The 18,338-nt window shown below is 43.9% G+C and overlaps 2 protein-coding genes and 1 non-coding gene across 9 annotated transcripts in view; 2 read left to right on the top strand and 1 right to left on the bottom strand.

Annotated features, from left to right (window-relative positions):
- Positions 1-4,352, bottom strand: part of LOC129829204 (progranulin-like) — a 29,305-nt gene extending 24,953 nt beyond the window's left edge. Inside the window, exons 1-5 of one of the 2 annotated variants that reach the window (XM_055890853.1) lie at positions 4,191-4,352; positions 3,910-4,012; positions 1,318-1,449; positions 850-987; positions 540-653 (exon numbers count right to left, since the gene is read on the bottom strand). In XM_055890853.1, coding sequence (XP_055746828.1) covers positions 540-653; positions 850-987; positions 1,318-1,449; positions 3,910-3,912 — 387 coding nt within the window. In that variant the 5' untranslated portion in view covers positions 3,913-4,012; positions 4,191-4,352. The remainder of the gene's footprint in view (positions 1-539; positions 654-849; positions 988-1,317; positions 1,450-3,909; positions 4,013-4,190) is intronic. The other variant, XM_055890854.1, reaches the window with a different exon arrangement.
- A 3,600-nt stretch (positions 4,353-7,952) lies between these two features.
- Positions 7,953-17,991, top strand: LOC129829203 (delta-1-pyrroline-5-carboxylate synthase-like). Of its 6 annotated transcripts, none has more exons than XM_055890847.1 (18): positions 7,953-8,125; positions 8,917-9,042; positions 9,920-10,071; positions 10,244-10,393; positions 10,631-10,735; positions 10,844-11,002; positions 11,556-11,646; positions 12,171-12,295; positions 12,563-12,707; positions 12,934-13,007; positions 13,097-13,196; positions 13,441-13,661; positions 13,814-13,951; positions 14,262-14,457; positions 14,558-14,679; positions 15,698-15,884; positions 16,462-16,557; positions 16,636-17,991. In XM_055890847.1, exons 2-18 carry the CDS (start codon positions 8,943-8,945, stop codon positions 16,839-16,841), a joined length of 2,367 nt encoding a protein of 788 aa, XP_055746822.1. In that variant the 5' UTR covers positions 7,953-8,125; positions 8,917-8,942; the 3' UTR covers positions 16,842-17,991. The 6 variants fall into 6 exon arrangements, with proteins under 6 accessions (XP_055746822.1, XP_055746823.1, XP_055746821.1 ...); XM_055890848.1 differs by having other exon boundaries at positions 7,953-8,650; positions 10,844-10,996; XM_055890846.1 differs by having other exon boundaries at positions 7,953-8,650.
- On the top strand, positions 14,060-14,190 carry LOC129829273 (small nucleolar RNA SNORA15). Its single transcript, XR_008755362.1, has one exon. It is a non-coding gene; the product is annotated as a small nucleolar RNA SNORA15 (small nucleolar RNA).
- Positions 17,992-18,338: the final 347 nt, after the last annotated feature.

Below are 18,338 nucleotides of genomic sequence, written 5' to 3'. Positions count from 1 at the left end.
TAGTGAAAAACACCTCCGGCGGTCACGGTGACTCACGTCATTAACTATGTTTCATCTGTTGCCTAGTAGTCAGGTCAGGTCACTTTCTACGCAAATGTATGCTCTGTTAATAGGTGAAGCCAAGCATAAGGGGGCATTGAAACTTAACATGTTATTTATGACGCTCAAGAAGACTTAGAGGGACTTGAGAGAATGAATCAATCCTCTCCAAAGGGTCGCTGGGGTATTTCAGTGTGCATTGTCGACAGTTGCAGAATCATCGGAAAGATCTTTGCAGCACATTACAGTGGTGGTTCCGGGTGAACGTTGTACAACCATAGGCAAGAGACCCGAGGCAACAGTTAAACGCAAAGTTTCTCATTTTGACAACGCTAAAATATGCAAACCTTTGACAGTCTTAAATTGCAGAGATGTCTGTAGGTGATGTGAATAATACAATTCACATCACCTATAAAACATCTCTGCAATTTAAGACTGTCAAAATTGCCCTCAAGAGGACTTCCAGATAAGGAATAATGGACAATAAGTGTGTAACATACCTTGGCCAGCGGACAGCAGCCCCAGGAGCCTTCTGGGAGTTGACAGCAGGTGGTGTCGTCCGGACACTCCGACTCACCGTCGGGACAAATGACTGCCCTCACTCCCTCCACCATCTAAATGGAGTGACAGGCAAATGCGTACCAACGAGGGTTGGGTTGACACATACATCCCATTCACGCAACTAGAGTTAAATAACATTGTTGAAAAGGCTTAAAAGAATCATTAAGACATATAATCTATATTAAACAAAACAGACACTATAGTTTATAATATACAGAGATACGGAGAATAACGTTGCATTCTCTTTACCAGAGGGCTGATGATGTGTTGTGCGGGGACTCTTCTGACCCACGGCAGAGAGACGGTTTTATTGAGGCACTTGGAGTGGACTAAGTCACACACTGTCCCCTCATAGCAGCAATGCAGGTGGTCGGAACAGCACTCAGCCTGTAGACGGGTTTTAAGACAGTGTGATCTTTGAAAAAGTCATGAGTTGGCAGTAAAACAGTCCATTCTATAACTATGTTACAACGTTCAAGTGAACAGAACCCCCACAGAATTAGCAATACCATCAAAACACTGTGTTGCTGATGATGGTGTTGCTGGGCTATGGGCCATAAAATTAGCTTTGTTCTTTCACACTATGGTGCTGAATAAGCATTTTCACACTACCAGTTCAAAGCAGGGTCAGCTGGACCGACACTCTGTCCTGCATACCTCATTTAACCAAGCAATCACTCAGATACAAATTTAGACGACTGGGGACTAATCACTTACATTTGGTAATGGACAGCAGCCATATCCACCGCTGGGGGTCTTGCAGCAGGTGTTGCCGTCGTCACACATCCCACCATCGGGACAAATCAGGGCTGAGGTTAGGCCTAGGAGGGCCAGACACACCACCCCTATCTGCACAGGTAGAGCCAGGTACAGTTTAATTAACTCCAAAAATGTTGAATTTGAATAAATATAGAAAAATACAAATGACAGGTTAAAAATCAGGCATTGACCTAAAAGGCTAAAACAGGGATAAGTTCAAAAAGTTAAGAGCATAAAATGTAGCAAACAAATGCTCTCCATCACTGCTGGCCGTATAACAAATAAACAAACACAATGAGAAATGTATGAGTCTTTAGGTGAGGATGTGCCATCATCCTCACACGGGTGTATAATTTACTTATTCTGCTACGTCAATAGGTGTTGGTGATGAATAACGCTGTGCACATGGTGAACTATTGTTTCAGCAGTAGGCCTAGATACAGTAGATGAGTTTGCCCAGTCTAGGAATGCAGAAATCTGTTCATAACTCCATACATTTGCTCTGTGGTTCACGTACTTTCAAAGCAAATATTTATACATACTGCATCGCACTGAAAATGTACTCTCCAATCTAGGTCTTTAAATCTACATGACACAAAACATTCATATCTAGTTTGTTATCTGTGGATGTATTAACCTGAAATGGCCTACTTCACCCTGATTCAGAGTGTTTAATAGTCACATGTACAGTTGAAGTCAGAAGTTTACATACACCTTAGCCAAATACATTTAAACTCAGTTTCACAATTCCTGACATTTAATCCATGTACAAATTCCATGTCTTACGTCAGTTAGGATCACCACTTTATTTTAAGAATGTGAAATGTCAGAATAATAGTGGAGAGAATTATTTATTTCAGCTTTTATTTCTTTCATCACATTAAAAGTTAGTCAGAAGTTTACATACACTCAATTAGTATTTGGTAGAATTGCCTTTAAATTGTTTAACTTGGGTCAAACGTTTTGGGTAGCCTTCCACATGCTTCCCACAATAAGTTGGGTGAATTTTGGCCCATTCCTCCTGACAGAGCTGGTGTACCTGACTCAGGTTTGTATGCCTCTTTGCTCGCACACACTTTTTCAGTTCTGCCCACAAATGTTCTATGTGATTGAGGTCAGGGCTTTGTGATGGCCACTCCAATACCTTCACTTTGTTGTCCTTAAGCCATTTTGCCACAACTTTGGAAGTACGCTTGGGGTCATTGTCCATTTGGAAGACCCATTTGTGATCAAGTTTTAATCTTCCTGAATGATGTCTTGATGTTGCTTCAATATATCCACTTAATTTTCCTTCCTCATAAAGCCATCTATTTTGTGAAGTGCACCAGTCCCTCCTGCAGCAAAGCACCCCAACAACATGATGCTGCCACCCCTGTGCTTCAAGGTTGGGATGGTGTTCTTCAGCTTGCAAGCACCCCACTTTTTCCTCCAAACATAACGATGATCATTATGGCCAAACAGTTCTATTTTTGATTCATCAGACCAGAGGACATTTCTCCAAAATGACGATCTTTGTCCCCATGTGCAGTTGCAAACGGTAGATGGGCATTTTTATGGAGATTTTGGAGCAGTGGCTTCTTCCTTGCTGAGCGACCTTTCAGGTTATGTCGATATAGGACTCGTTTTACTGTGGATATAGATACTTTTGTACCTGTTTCCTCCAGCATCTTCACAAGGTCCTTTGTTGTTGTTCTGGGATTGATTTGCACTTTTCGCACCACAGTACATTTATCTCTAGGAGACAGAACCCATCTCCTTCCTGAACAGTATGACAGCTGCGTGGTCTCATCGTGTTTATACTTGCGTACTATTGTTTGTACAGATGAATGTGGTACCTTCAGGTGTTTGGAAATTGCTCCCAAGGATGAACCAGACTTGTTGAGGACTCCAATTTTTTTTCTGGGGTCTTGGCTGATTTCTTTTGATTTTCCCATGATGTCAAGCAACGAGGCACTGAGTTTGAAGGTAGGCCTTGAAATATATCCACAGGTACATGTCCAATTGACTCAAATGATGTCAATTAGCCTATCAGAAGCTTCTAAAGCCATGACATCATTTTCTGGAATTTTCCAAGCTGTTTAAAGGCACAGTCAACTTAGTGTATGTAAACTTCTGTCCCACTGGAATTGTGATACAGTGACTTATAAGTGAAATAATCTGTCTGTAAACAGTTGTTGGAAATTTGACTAGGCTTCGAGCTCCAACATGACTAAGGGAAACACAATGACAATAAAACTATATAAATAACACTATATACATAACTGTGGCAATGGAGAATAAATAAATGGCTATTGGGGTGGAGGCAGAGTAAAGACTTGACGGGATGGGGGGAAATGACCATAGGGGACCATTGAAGGGGTGTGGGGACCTACTATCACATACCAGAAAAATTATATAGCTTGAATATTATCAGTGGATTTTCAGCACATTCATCTCATTTCAAAGTAATGTAGCTAATTTAGTTAACTAGTAAACAAGTAAGCTGGTTACAATTATTTTAATTTCGTCTAAACCAAACTTTAAAATCTATTGATCCAAAGAATCTCGTACCATTGTGTTCAGAGAATCTGGGAAGAGCAAGAGGGGTAGATGAGGGAATATCGTCAGATGTGTTATTCAAGTTGGGAACTGCAATGCATAGTCTTCATATAGTCTAAAGATAGAGGCAAGAAAACAAGTCCATCGTTATTAGTTGATCAAAACAATGAATGACAGAGCTGACAGTTGTCGCTAGCTAATTTAGCTAGCTAGCTAGCATAGCAAGTTAATAAGCATAAAATAAAATGGGTTAGGCGTAACGCCAGACAAAATTAATTACATGTGTTATTTACCTTCATTAGTGTGCGATGTAAAAGCTCAAACTGGTTAAATGATCTTTCATTCGAAGCGACGCTGGAGTATTTTGCGATCTGGAGTGATTTCAGATTTCTTTTTCCCAACAACGGTTATCACATGATATTCGCACCTTATGACAAAGGGTCTGTTCCAGGGACGTCTTTACATCAGGCGCGCTGCACATAATGATCAGCTCTCTCAACAATGGAGAACTGACTTCTCAGGAACATCAATAAAATAAATGATTGCTAAATATCTTTGTCAATAGTTCAGGATTGCCCAAACTCGGTCCTGGGCCACTCCCTGAGTGCAACCTTTGGTTTTTGCCCTAGCAATGCACAGCTGATTCCACCCTGGACACGCCAGAGACGTTGGTTGACGTTTTACATGCTCCTAACCGATTAGGTTTTTATGTTCGTAACTTATTTTTTTATTTATTTTGTATATAATGTTGCTGCTACCGTCTCTTATGACAAAGAAGAACTTCTGGACATCAAAACAGCGATTACTCACCATGAACTGGCAGAAGCTTTACTGCTTTCCCGGGGACAGGCCCAAATATCCTTCATTTGCGTGAAGAGATGACGGAGGAAAAAGAGGACAGAGGTCTCTGCCTTCTGAGAATTTGTAGGAGATCGAATAAACTCCCACTGCCTTCAATTCTTCTAGCTAACGTGCAATCATTGGAAAATAAAATGTACGACCTACGAGGAAGATTAAACTACCAACGGGACATTAAAACTGTAATATCTTATGCTTTATGGAGTCATGGCTGAACGAAGACATTATCAACATACAGCTGGCTGGTTATACGCTGTATTGCTGTATCTGGTAAGACAAGGGGTGGCAGACTATGCATATATGTAAACAACAGCTGGTGCACGATATCTAAGGAGGTCGAGGTTTTTCTCACCCTAGGTAGAGTATCTCATGATAAGCTGTAGATCACACTATCTACCTAGAGTTTTCATCTGTATTTTTCGTAGCTGTGTACATAACAACACAGACCGATACTGGCACTAAGACTGCACTCAATGAGCTTTATTTTGCAATAAGCAAACAGGTAAATGCTCATCCAGAGGCGGTGCTCCTACTGCAGGGGACTGCAGGGAAACATATCTCTTTTACCAAGTGTCTATCAGCATGTTAAATGTGCAACCAGAGGGGAAAACAACTCAAGACCACCTTTACTCCACACACAGAGACACGTACATAGCTCTCCCTCGCCCTCACCCTCCATTTGGCAAATCTGACCATAATTCTATCCTCCTGATTTTTGCTTACAAGCAAAAATTAAAGCAGGAAGCACCAATGACTCGGTCAATAAAAAAGTGGTCAGATGAAGCAGATGCCAAGATACAGGACTGTTTTGCTAGCACAGACTGGAATATGTTCCGGGATTCTTCCTATGGCATTGAGGAGTACACCATTGGCTTCATCAATAAGTGCATCGAGGACATCGTCCCCACAGTGATCGTACGTACACACCCCAACCAGAAGCCATGGATTACAGGCAACGTCCGCACTGAGCTAAATGCTAGCGCTGCCACTTTCAAGGAGCGGGACTCTAACCCGAATGCTTATAAGAAATCCCGCTATGCACGCCGACCAACCATCAAACAGGAAAAATGTCAATACAGGACTAAGATCGAATCGCAATACACCGGCTCCAACGCTCGTCGGATGTGGCAGGGCTTGTAAACCATTACAGACTACAAAGGGAAACACAGCCGAGAGCTGCCTAGTGACACGAGCCTACCATACGAGCTAAACTACTTCTATGCTCGCTTCGAGGCAAAAAACACTGAAACATGCATGAGAGCACCAGCTGTTCCAGACGACTGTGTGATCACGCTCTCCGCAGCCGATGTGAGACCTTTAAACAGGTCAGAATTCACAAGGCCACAGGGCAAGACAGATTACCAGGAAGTGTACTGTGAGTATGCACTGACCAATTGGCAAGTGTCTTCACTGGCATTTTCAACCTCTCCCTGTCCGAGTCTATAATACCAACATGTTTTAAGCAGGCCACCATAGTCCCTGTGCCCAAGAATACAAAGGTAACCTGCCTAAATGACTACCGATCCGTAGCACTCACTTGTGTAACCATGATGTGCTTTGAAAGGCTGGTCATGGCTCACATCAACACCGTTATCCCAGAAACCCTAGACTCACTTCAATCTGCATACCGCCCTAACAGATCCACAGATGATGCAATCTCTATTGCACTCCACACTGCCCTTTCCCACCTGGACAAAAGGAACACCTATGTGAGAATGCTGTTCATTGACTACAGCTCAGCATTCAACACCATAGTGCCCTCAAAGCTCATCAATAAGCTAAGGACCCTGGGACTAAACACCTCCCTCTGCAACTGGATCCTGGACCTCCTGACAGGCTGCCCCCAGGTGGTAAGGGTAGGTAATAACACATCTGCACGCTGATCCTCAACACAGAGGCCCCTCAGAGGTGCGTGCTCAGTCTCTTCCTGTACTCCCTGTTCACTCATGACTGCATGGCCAGGCACGACTCCAACACCATCATTAAGTTTGCTGATGACACAACAGTTGTTGGCCTGATCACCGACAATGACGAGACAGCCTATAGGGAGGAGGTCAGAGACCTGCCGCCGTGTGGTGCCAGGATAACATCTCCCTCAACGTTATCAAGACAAAGAAGATGATTGTGGACTACAGGAAAAGGAGGACCAGGCACACCCCCATTCTCATCGATGGGGCTGTAGTGGAGCAGGTTGAGAGCTTCAATTTCCTTGGTGTCCACATCACCAACAAACTAACATAGTCCAAGCACACCAAGACAGTCGTGAAGAGGGCACGACAAAACCTATTCCCCCTCAGGAGACTGAAAAGATTTGGCATGGGTCCTCAGATCCTCAAAAGGTTCAACATCTGCACCATCGAGAGCACTGGTTGCATCACTGCTTCGTATGGCAACTGTTCAGCCTCCAACCGCATGGCACTACAGAGGGTAGTGCGTACAGCCCAATACATCACCGGGGCCAAGCTTCCTTGCCATCCAGGACCTCTATACCAGGCGGTCTCAGAGGAAGGCCCTAAAAATTGTCAGACTCCAGTCACCCAAGTCATAGACTGTTCTCTCTGCTACACCACGACAAGCATTACCGGAGCGCCAAGTCTAGGTCCAAGAGGCTTCTAAACAGCTTCTACCCCCAAGCCATAAGACTCCTGAACATCTAAGGAAATGGCTACCCAGACTATTTGCATTGTCCCCCCTCTTTTACACCGCTGCTACTCTCTTTTATTATCTATGCATAGTCACTTTAATATTTCTACCTACATGTACATATTACCTCAATTACCTCAACCAACCGGTGCCCCTGCACATTGACTCTGTACCGGTACCCCCTGTATATAGTCTCGCTATTGTTATTTTACTGTTGCTCTTTAACTACTTGTTACTTTTATTTCTTTCTTTTCTTTTTAACTGCATTGTTAGTTAGTGGCTTGTAACTAAGATTTTCACTGTAAGGTCTACCTGTTGTATTCGGCGCATGTGGTTAATACAATTTGATTTTTATCAAATAATCAAAGCTTGATGATGAGTTGGTTAATTGAAACAGCTGTGTAGTGCTAGGGTAAAAATTAAAACGTGGGGGGGGGGGGGGGGGGGTTAAAATTAAGATAACCTGGAACGTGCCCAGTCTTTACCTACAGCTGATTTCTGACCAATCACTGCGCTAGGTGTATGGCTCTGTAACTTCCGTTTACGCCCAGCTACTCGTTCCCAATGCCTCCCCCCCAACTGTAATGTTTTCCCTCTCACCGGCCTGAAAGAGAAGAGAACCGAAAACACCTGTAATTTCAATGAACTAAATCACTGCGCGCGTACTGTAAAGTGTGCGTGTGTTGTGGCGGGTGAAGTTTTGCAAGAATTTGAACGAATTCTGGTGGTGAGTGAGTGAACGCACACATAGCCACCTGACCTGTATAGTAAGTAACGTTAGCTAGCTAGCTAACGGTAGCTGCTTATGCTGGAACAGCCATGTAGTGGTGCCGGAGCCTCTGCTGCCCGAGCATGATACAGATCAGTCTGTCTTGGGTTACTCAGTGACAAGTTGTTGACAATGACAGCTTTGAGTGGGTGATATGTTTTGTTTGAACTATCATCTGTCATTCTTGAGAAGAGACCGACATGAGTTGCTCTGCCTTTTCCCCCCAATAAGGGGCACATAATAAGTGATCCTGCAAGGGGCAGGGATAGTTTCATCACCAACATAAAAAAGCATACGAAAGGGAGGAGTTTCTGTGATTTAGACTGGCTTCAGCTCTCCTATTGGTTGAGGGCAGGCCTTGTTTATACTGTATGGAATGTGGTATAGAAAGGTTGGAGAGTAGTCCTTTTTTAAACGAGATGGGCTTGATAGACGTGGCTGGATAACAGACAAACAGGACTTGGAGGATAAGCAAGTATTACTGTGAGTTTTTCTGTTCTTTATCCAAATGCAAAAATACTGACCTTATGCCATTCTATATAGATATAGATATAATCTTTTATTTAATTATGCAACTCAGTTAAGAACAAATTCTTATTTACAATGATGGCCTACAATAAAAATGTCATCCTTTTGTGACGATTAAATGTTGAGCTGTGATTTTAATTCTTCAAGTTTAAGAAATGAAAAAAGAGAACTTGGAACATTGAAGATTTGATAGTGATGAAATGATTCTCTCTCCTCTCTAGCTGTTGGAAGTGCGGGTCAGTTGACCATGCTGCTACAGAGGCTGTCTCTGTGTGCTGGGCTCCCCTTAGGCCCCAGGACTCAAAGCACCATCATCTGCCCTCGTCTTGCTAAACCACTGACACAAGGCAAGTGGGACTGGCAAACATGCATACATTCACATACCCACACACACATAGTACAGGCCTACATGCATACATACAGTAGGCTACACCAGTCATTGAGGAGCGGTATAGATATCTATGTAGGATACATTTAGAAGATAGTAGGCTATTATTCCAGTGATTTTCAATAGTTTCTGTAGCTTGAGATTTTAGTAATGTCATAACTGCATAGCATATGTAAGTCTTAATATGGGACCACAAGCCAGTGATGTATTTGTTTGGTTTCTTCCCTCAAGCAAGAAGGATAGCCTAGTTCCCTAAATTGATCAAGTTCTAATCGTTTAATGCTATCATCTTGCATACCTGTGCATACTTGTTTATCCTCCTGGTGCAGGATAAACAAGATTGATTGCATCAAGATAATGGAGGCCTATCCCTTTCTGGCCATCCTCTCTCTTTGTTTCTGTTACCCCAGACTTTGACTCTCACACTCACTCACGCACACGGTTGACTGCACTTTAGTGGAGAGATGTGTGCAGTCAGCGATGGCTTTGCTGGTTGCCGTGCTGATGTGGCCGTTTACACCCTGCGTTTTTCATCTCCGTGGATACCAGGGAATTTAGGAGGGGGGTGAGGGGGACCCGGCTGCTCTGTTTGTCTAACACTTTATATAATCAATGATGGAACAAAACCGAACCCGGCACACACACACTTACCACACGATCTTACTGGTAGGAGATGTACTGATGTGTGTGTGCGCAAATGCTGGTTAGGCACAGTGTTTATGAACATTGCCTCAAGTTAACCAAGGGAGGCAATAAGGATACATTTTATTAAGCGCTCGACCAGTGCTTCAGATTGGCACCACCATAAGGCAGGGTAGTAACTTGTATTCTTTCAGTGTCCCTGGCGCGTGCCAATGGAAACTCCTTTGCTCATCGTGGGGAGCTCCGCCAGGCCAAGAGGATTGTGGTCAAACTGGGAAGCGCCGTGGTAACCCGGGGTGACGAGTGCGGCCTGGCGCTGGGCAGGCTGGCCTCCGTTGTGGAGCAGGTGAGGAAGGTTAAAGGTAAAAAGGCTGACGGGAGAACAGGATCTTCACTCAAGACATGGTTTAAAGCTTGTATTTTAACAGCTGTCTGCTTACTGTAGTTTATTCGTTGTTGCAAGGCTACTTGAGAGGCTTTAAATGCGGGTCACTAAGATAGTTTGTGTTGTGCTGCAGGTGGCCATGCTACAGAACCAGGGCAGAGAGATGATGATCGTCACCAGCGGGGCGGTGGCCTTCGGCAAGCAGAGACTGAGGCACGAGATCCTGCTGTCCCAGAGTGTCAGACAGGCCCTGCACTCTGGACAGAACCAGCTCAAAGACATGGTGAGACCAGGGTCCATTATCCACAAAGCCTCTGAATAGGAGTGCTGATCTAGGATCAGTTTTTGCCTTTTCGATCATAATGAATAAGCTTATATGGAAGGATTAGCACTCCTTTCTGAGACTGCTGATACGGGCCCACGTCTTATACAAACTGCGCCAAAATATGGTGAAATCAACTTTATTATAAAAAAATCTATTCATATTATTCCTCTCTCTCAATCTATCTGTCGGTTTCAGTCAGTACCAGTTCTGGAGGCGCGGGCCTGTGCGGCAGCCGGACAGAGTGGCCTTATGGCCCTGTATGAGGCCATGTTCACGCAGTACAGCACATGCACTGCACAGGTGTGCACACTTTCTCTATGTATTTGAATTCACACTGTTACCCTGCACAATTACCTCTCAATAAAGTTGTATGGAATCAAAACAGGATTTGTTCTAATTTAATCCCAGGTCCTGGTCACCAACTTGGACTTCCACGACGACCAGAAGCGGCAGAACCTAAACAGCACGTTGCAGGAGCTGCTCCGCATGAACATTGTGCCAATCATCAACACCAACGATGCCGTGGTGCCCCCGCCCGAGCCCAACAGCGACCTCCAGGGGGTAAACGTGGGTACAGAGCACAGGGGGGTCCGGAGAGGGCAGGACAGGGGCGAGGGGTGTGTATAGCGGTGTAGTGTTAGCAGCTAGCAACCTACCATACGGCTGGTACTCACCGGCTCGCTCTACCCACCCGCTACTCCTCCTTTCCCCCCCAAAGGATGTGCGTGCTGGGGAGATGGGAGAAGGTAATTCCCTTCTATATGTTAGCTGACTGGACCTAAAAGCGTGGCTGTCTGGTCTCACTCCTGGAGGTAGACGCATGCTTCTTTTCTCCTTCCGCAAGCTTAGGCGGAATGAGCAAGTTTTTCCGGTGTAGAAAAACACACTAGTACTAAACAACTAAAGATTGTAATGCCAATAGCTTTGCTAACCCACACAGTAGGAAAGCCAATATCAACGATAGCCAATCTAGCGGTGCTTCACTTTATAATAAAATGCTTGGATTTCAATGACATTTTCTTTTACGCTGACCTCAATTTCGACTGAACACTATTACTTTACCCCGTCAATTTCAATGTCTTTCTGTGAGACTAAGACGCTGTGTTTTCCTCCACGTTAGGTCATCAGTATAAAGGACAATGACAGTCTGGCTGCACGCCTGGCTGTGGAGATGAAGGCAGACCTGCTCATCGCTCTCTCTGACGTAGAAGGTAGATTGCTCACACAGCAACACATTAACACCCATTAGGTAACGCGCCATCTGCCTGCACTCTGGCTCAAAACAATACACGGTAATTTAGGAGCATTACTGTAAGAAGGGGAACTACAGAGGGGTATACTGCAAAGTAGGATCAAGGAGTTATTGACTCAACTGAAAACACGTATCCAAGTTTAGCTTTCTTAATGAACCAAAAATCAGTAGTTATTTCTGGTTGTTTATCCTACTTCGTGGGTATACCCATCAGGTCTTTTTGGTTGTGTTCATTAGGCCTTGAATGGAAGAAAACAGACTTAAATTGTCTGTGACTACCTGGACTTGTACAATAGGAAACACTCATTTTTGTTTTCTGTCAGAACTTTTTTTAAATGTCTTCCGTTACGTACCCTAATAAACACAACCCTGGTTGTATTTGGAAATCACTGATGGGTTGGACAGGGAGGTAATCTTTGTCCATGGTAGGCTAGCACCAAAGGAAACAATCATGTAACCATAGTTACCTCCTATCTCTTGTAGGACTGTACGACAGCCCTCCTGGATCGGATGACGCCAAACTCATTGACATCTTCTACCCTGGCGACCAGCAGTCGATCACCTATGGGGCAAAATCCAGGGTGGGTTTAGGAGGCATGGAGGCAAAGGTAATTACAAAGACACGCGTAGGTTAGAATAGTGTCGTTCAATACATGTAAGAGTTGAGGACTACATGTAAGAGTTGAGGACTACACATCTGTAATCAGGTTTTAAGAAAGTCTTTGTAATTAGTTACAGACTTTGGAACTCTGTGTCAGAGATATTTGGCATCGACCTGCAGTGCAAGTCTTTCCATTGGGGGCCAAATCCTTACTGGAGAAACAAGTGGGGAATTCAAATAGCCGACGTGTATTCCCACCTCTACTACCCCCCAGGTAAAGGCTGCCCTGTGGGCCTTACAGGGGGGCACGTCAGTGGTCATCGCCAACGGCACCCACCCCAAGGTGACGGGCCACGTGATCACTGACATCGTGGAGGGCAAGAAAGTGGGCACCTTCTTCTCCGAGGTCAAACCTGCCGGTGAGTTCTACTGGGGTCATCTCTTTGGGATGGACACCGACGATGAAGGTTATTAGAATAAGGATGATTATGACAACAATGAGCATAATGGTGAGGATCATGGTGATTGTAGTTCTTCTAATGAAGACGATTAGGATTATGATCACGCGTGCTGATGTCCAATGCTCCCATTTGCTGTTTTGTATCTGTTGTCTGTGCTCATCCGCCGTAACGTGTCCATCTCCAGGCCCCACCGTGGAGCAGCAGACTGAGATGGCCCGGAACTCCGGCAGAACCCTGGCAGCCCTGCACCCGGACCAGGTCAGACACTCATACACAGTTATATAGTATACGTGATCCCAGGTGTGTCTGCAGTTAGTTGAATCTTTAGTGAATCGTTCCCACCCCAGAGAGGCGCGATCATCTGTCACCTGGCAGACCTGCTGGTTGAGAAGGAGGAGGAGATCCTTGCTGCCAACAAGACGGACATGGACCTAGCAGCCAATGCGGGTGACTATTCCCGTCACGTTCGTCTTATCTCTCTGATTGAATCGATGGTGTTTGTCAAAACAGGTCCTACTCGCAGGGACGTTTTACTAACCAAAATCCCGTTGTGTGACTGTGATAGGATGTTGATCATTTGACGGTGCTGTTGCATTTGAAGGTGTATAAGAGCAGCGCTTGAGTAGTTGAAGGGATAGTCAGGGGTTTTCAACGACATCTCATTTCTTTGTGTTCTCCATCCCCCTATCAGGCCAGTTGTCGTCAGCCCTGCTCAATCGTCTGAGCCTTTCCCCGGCCAAGCTGAATAGCCTGGCTATAGGGCTGAGACAGATAGCCGTGGCCTCTCAGGACAGCGTGGGCAGAGTGCTGCGTAGGACCAGGGTAGCCCACAACTTAGAGCTGGAGCAGATCACTGTGCCCATAGGAGTACTGCTGGTCATCTTCGAGGCCCGCCCGGACTGCTTACCGCAGGTAATGTGTTTGTGTGTGCGTTTGGGCTCGTCTATGTGTGTGAGAGTTGTGCTTGTACATCGTGGACCATCTTTTGGTAAGATGGGGTGGTGTTCGTGCTGGTGGTTATACAATTCTGTGGATAAAAGGCTATTGTTCTCATTTGTGTGTAGGTATCAGCTCTAGCCATAGCCAGCGGTAATGCTCTGCTGGCAAAGGGGGGTAAGGGAGCAGCCAACACCAACCGCGTCTTACATGAGCTGACCCAGGAAGCACTGGACATCCACGGGGTCAAAGAGGCTGTACAGCTGGTAATCATAGCTGGAAAAAAACATTCCATTTAAGAAAAACGGCATGGAAGATATTTAAATACCATATTTTATACTGAAATCCTAGTATTCGAAATCGTAGAACACTAGGTATGGGCGAATTCTGTGTTACTCTGCCAGTAGTAAATATAGTCAGACACCATCCAAAAGAATCCTTTCATTCCTCCTTTCCTAAGGTGATTTCTGTCCTGTACGTACTCAGCGGAGAATTGAATACAATGTAGCACAGTGTATTCCCCCTATAGAAAAAAGAAATCCCAGAATGCAGTATGGTTTATTTTGCGTTTTCCAGGTGAGTACCCGTGAGGAGGTGGAGGACCTGTGTAGACTAGACAAGATGATAGACCTGATCATCCCGCGAGGCTCGTCTCAGCTGGTCAGGAACATCCAGAGAGCAGCCAAGAGCATCCCAGTGCTGGGCCACAGTGAGGGCATCTGCCACGTCTACGTCGACTCGGAGGCCGCCATCGACAAGGTCATCAAGATCGGTCAGTGGGACAATACAAGCAGACACACCTGTCACACACACATTTTCATTTACTACCAATGAAGGAGAAGGAGTGATTGATTGACGTTTTCTCTCTCCAGTCAGAGACTCTAAATGTGACTACCCTGCGGCCTGCAATGCTATGGAAACACTGTTGATGCACAGGGATATCCTCAGGACCACTCTGTTTGACCAGATCATAGACATGCTCCGCACCGAACGGGTAAGACCACACACCCACACACACACTCAAATACGCAGGTACAGACACATTGACATAAACAAGTGATGTTATCCTCCTCTTCATCTCCTCTTAAATACAGGTTCAAATCACTTGGCTAAATAAGATACAGTAAGGAGCGACTGGCTGCTTGTTTGGTGGAATGGTTGGTTACATTTGACTACAACTTCAAATCAAATATTTATTTTCTTTCACTGAGGTTGGGTTGAGGTGGATGATTAACCGCGTTTTTCATGTCTCATTGTTGACGGTTTATGCTTCTAAAACCAAATTCACAAAAATGAACATTAACAATTTACAATCCAATTGATGATAATCATAACAAAAAAACTTCCAAGTATCACGAATACTTTTGTTGTGATTCGCTATGACAGGTCTATCTATGGAAACTTTGGTAATTTATACTCTTAACTTAAGAAAAATCTATTCATATAAAATATTCATTTTGTTCTTGATCTGTGTAACTGTGTTCATATTGCCTAAGAGTCTCTAGCAGATAGATCATATGGTTAAAGAGAAAATAGCCTGATTAATGAAAAAATAATCTCATCAACAATGACATCATTTGCAATTATTTCTGCAACTCTTCCAACTACCGTACTGACTTTTCACAACTGCCAACGGTTTGGCGTCTAAACATTTACAGCAGACATATTGCCATCGTAAAATAAATAAAAGCATGTTAAAATATAAAGGATATTCCATGCTGAAACCCTCATATTAAACCCCAATGGTATTCACGAAGTTGATGGGTTATATTTAGGATCATGTTTTACAGCTTTGTCATTCTATTTTTTTGTTGTTGATTTAAAGTCATCTTATTTTATTATCTTTGTCATGTTGTGAAAATGCTGTCTAGTTTACTGGTAAACTTAAGTTACCGGTAATATACCCTCCCTTTGCAACCCTAGATCCAAGCAAACTCCCCGATTTGATTGATTGATTAATTGACCGATCACCGTATGTAATGATGACCCTCTTCCCAATGTGACCCCTTTAGGTGAAGATCCACGCTGGCCCCAGGTTCGCCTCCTACCTGACCTTTAGCCCATCGGAGGTCAAGTCTCTGAGGACAGAATACGGGGATCTGGAGTGCTGCATCGAGGTGGTGGACAGCATGCAGGAGGCTATAGACCATATCCACAGATATGGCAGCTCCCACACCGACGTCATTGTTACTGAAAACGGTAGCTATGACTGTCTGGCTATGTAATAGTTGTGAGAAGTTTCTCTCTTTCTCTTTTGTCTTCAACTTGATTCACCCAAGTTAGTCTGGGTGAGAGAGACCAAGTCTCGCTTTCAAGAGAGACCTGTCCGTCTCTCTTTTCCCCCCTTGTCCCTTTCTTCCTCTCTTTCTCTAATAAGTAATGACAGCATTTTTTGGCTTCGTGTAAAACCTCCCCATGAGACTACTTTGAAGAGGACAGAACTGATTTGAATGTAAAATAGGTTTTGCTAAGGGATCTTTGTTATTTATATGTAGTGATATGATGGATATTCTTCTTGAATGTTATTTTCCCCTCAAGTTTTATAATACATTTTGATGGAGTACTTTACTGACAATATCTAAGATGGGTTGAATTATAGATGGATTTTTAGTTGGTTCCGTGCAGAGGACAGAGCATTTTCTCTCTTTGTTCTACCATCTAGTGGCCACAGATTGTATAATATGTCGATATCAATGGAATGATCCATTGTGTGTAATAGAGGAAATATACCTGATGACCGTGACAATGACGGTAGCTGTGATGATGATTCTTACAGAGGACACAGCGGAGCAGTTCCTGCAGCAGCTGGACAGTGCTTGTGTGTTTTGGAACGCCAGTTCACGATTCGCAGATGGATACCGCTTCGGATTGGGTATGCATCGTTTTTGAAATTTCTATCACTGACTTCCTGTTCAACTATCTCACTCACTCCTTGTATCACTCCCTCTAGGTGCTGAGGTGGGCATCAGTACAGCTCGTATCCATGCCCGGGGCCCCGTGGGCCTTGAGGGTCTCCTCACCACCAAGTGGGTTCTGAGAGGAGACGGTCACACCGCAGCAGACTTTTCTGAACACGGCACCTTGAAGTACCTCCACGAGAACCTACCAGTCACACAGCCACAGCCCAGACAGATGGCTGCCCAGTGTGAGGACTGACAGAGGACCTCCAAATAAGAGACACGCTCAACCACTTCCTCAAGAGCAAAGCTATCCCCTGGTACCAAAAAAACACTCCCATTGTCTTATTCATTCACTCTGGATCAGAGTTTACATCGATTTTTAATTCTACCTCGGCTCCCAAAAGTTTAATTGCGGTGTTTACCTCACTCAGTATTCCAGTCGCTGCTTGTTCATGGGCCCTGCCTGTGACCAAGCAGTTTATACACTCATTATTGGTAACATTGACCCTGTTGGACTGTAGAAAGTCTCACATCCTTGGTTCAGGCTTTAATTGGTCTAGAAGATATTATACGCAATAGGGATGAGTTATACGCTCTCCAGGACGCACACCTAATGGGAATTGTTGCTCAAGATAGTTTACATCAGCGTTATTATCACTATCAAGAGGTTTCCCCCTTGGTTTTAGTTCCTTTTGATTGGTCTGTTGTGCTGTACACTTATGAATGGCTGCTCAATCAGGTCCGACCCTTACCCTGAAAGTATTGATTTGGTCTCACACGAGACTATAACGTTTACATTTACTCTAATTAGAAGTGAAACCAAACCAGTTTTTATGCTAGGTTTAAGGCTAAACCTAATTTGGGGAAGGTACTGATGTGTCTTTTTATATAGTGCTTGAAGTATAGGTCTTCATGGCCAAAAATTTTATGAATTTCTGTTAACACGACTACTGCAATCTTTATTTATATGCGGTTAAATGACTAGTGATGAACCACTGGATAAACGATATTTAAGTCTTAAATGTCTTTTGTCATAACAATATGAGATTGATGAATAAGAAATTGACCGGATCTGATTCGTAAGCCTTCAAGTTAGATTTTATATATAAGACTTTATGTTCTTCTTTTGAATGCAAATGATTTACTCTCCTGCTTTTGCTTTTTTTCATGCTGTCTATTAATGTGGAATTTACAGTGCCCAGAGCCTCTGTCAAACACAAGAGCAGTAATTGACAAGTTGCTTCCCATCTCATCCAAGGGACTACTGCCTTAAGATACAGTGCCGCTGTAACATTCCAGCCTATGAGCTTTATATCTGATGTCAAGTAACGCACTCTACAGATCAGTTCAGGTTTTTTGTAATTCATAGACCGCATAGTAGAATAAAACTTTTTGTTGAATATGAATTGGATTTATTTTGTATGGGATTTTACATGCAAACCACCACTCTTTCTACTTCCACAAATAACAAATTAGCACCAAAGAAGTCATACTGATCTGAAAACAAACGTCTAAAAAGACTTTTTAATGGTTCTCATCTGGGAATGGGACTTTGCTGTAAGTGGGGCATGGAAGATTGAAGACAATACTATAGAGGTTTAATTATCCAGCTATCAGGAAAGAAAGCGGGAAAGAACTGAGACTAATAATGGAATCACAGAGTATATTCTTCTGTGGTTTTTCTACTCGCAGATAAAGAATTCATCCTCCAAAATGCACTACTTACCCTTCAATCAGCCTCCCATCACAAATA

This window comes from Salvelinus fontinalis, chromosome 30 (assembly GCF_029448725.1).
Source record: "Salvelinus fontinalis isolate EN_2023a chromosome 30, ASM2944872v1, whole genome shotgun sequence".
Lineage (NCBI taxonomy): Eukaryota > Metazoa > Chordata > Actinopteri > Salmoniformes > Salmonidae > Salvelinus > Salvelinus fontinalis.
This window is presented reverse-complemented; position numbering and strand designations above follow the sequence as displayed.

Excerpts from the sequence above, each read along its gene's own strand:
- LOC129829203 (XM_055890847.1), top strand. The coding sequence starts at position 8,943 with ATGCTGCTACAGAGGCTGTCTCTGTGTGCTGGGCTCCCCTTAGGCCCC. Across the intron at positions 14,680-15,697 it reads ACATGCTCCGCACCGAACGG|GTGAAGATCCACGCTGGCCC; the intron begins GTAAGACCACAC and ends TGACCCCTTTAG. Across the intron at positions 15,885-16,461 it reads CGTCATTGTTACTGAAAACG|AGGACACAGCGGAGCAGTTC; the intron begins GTAGCTATGACT and ends TGATTCTTACAG.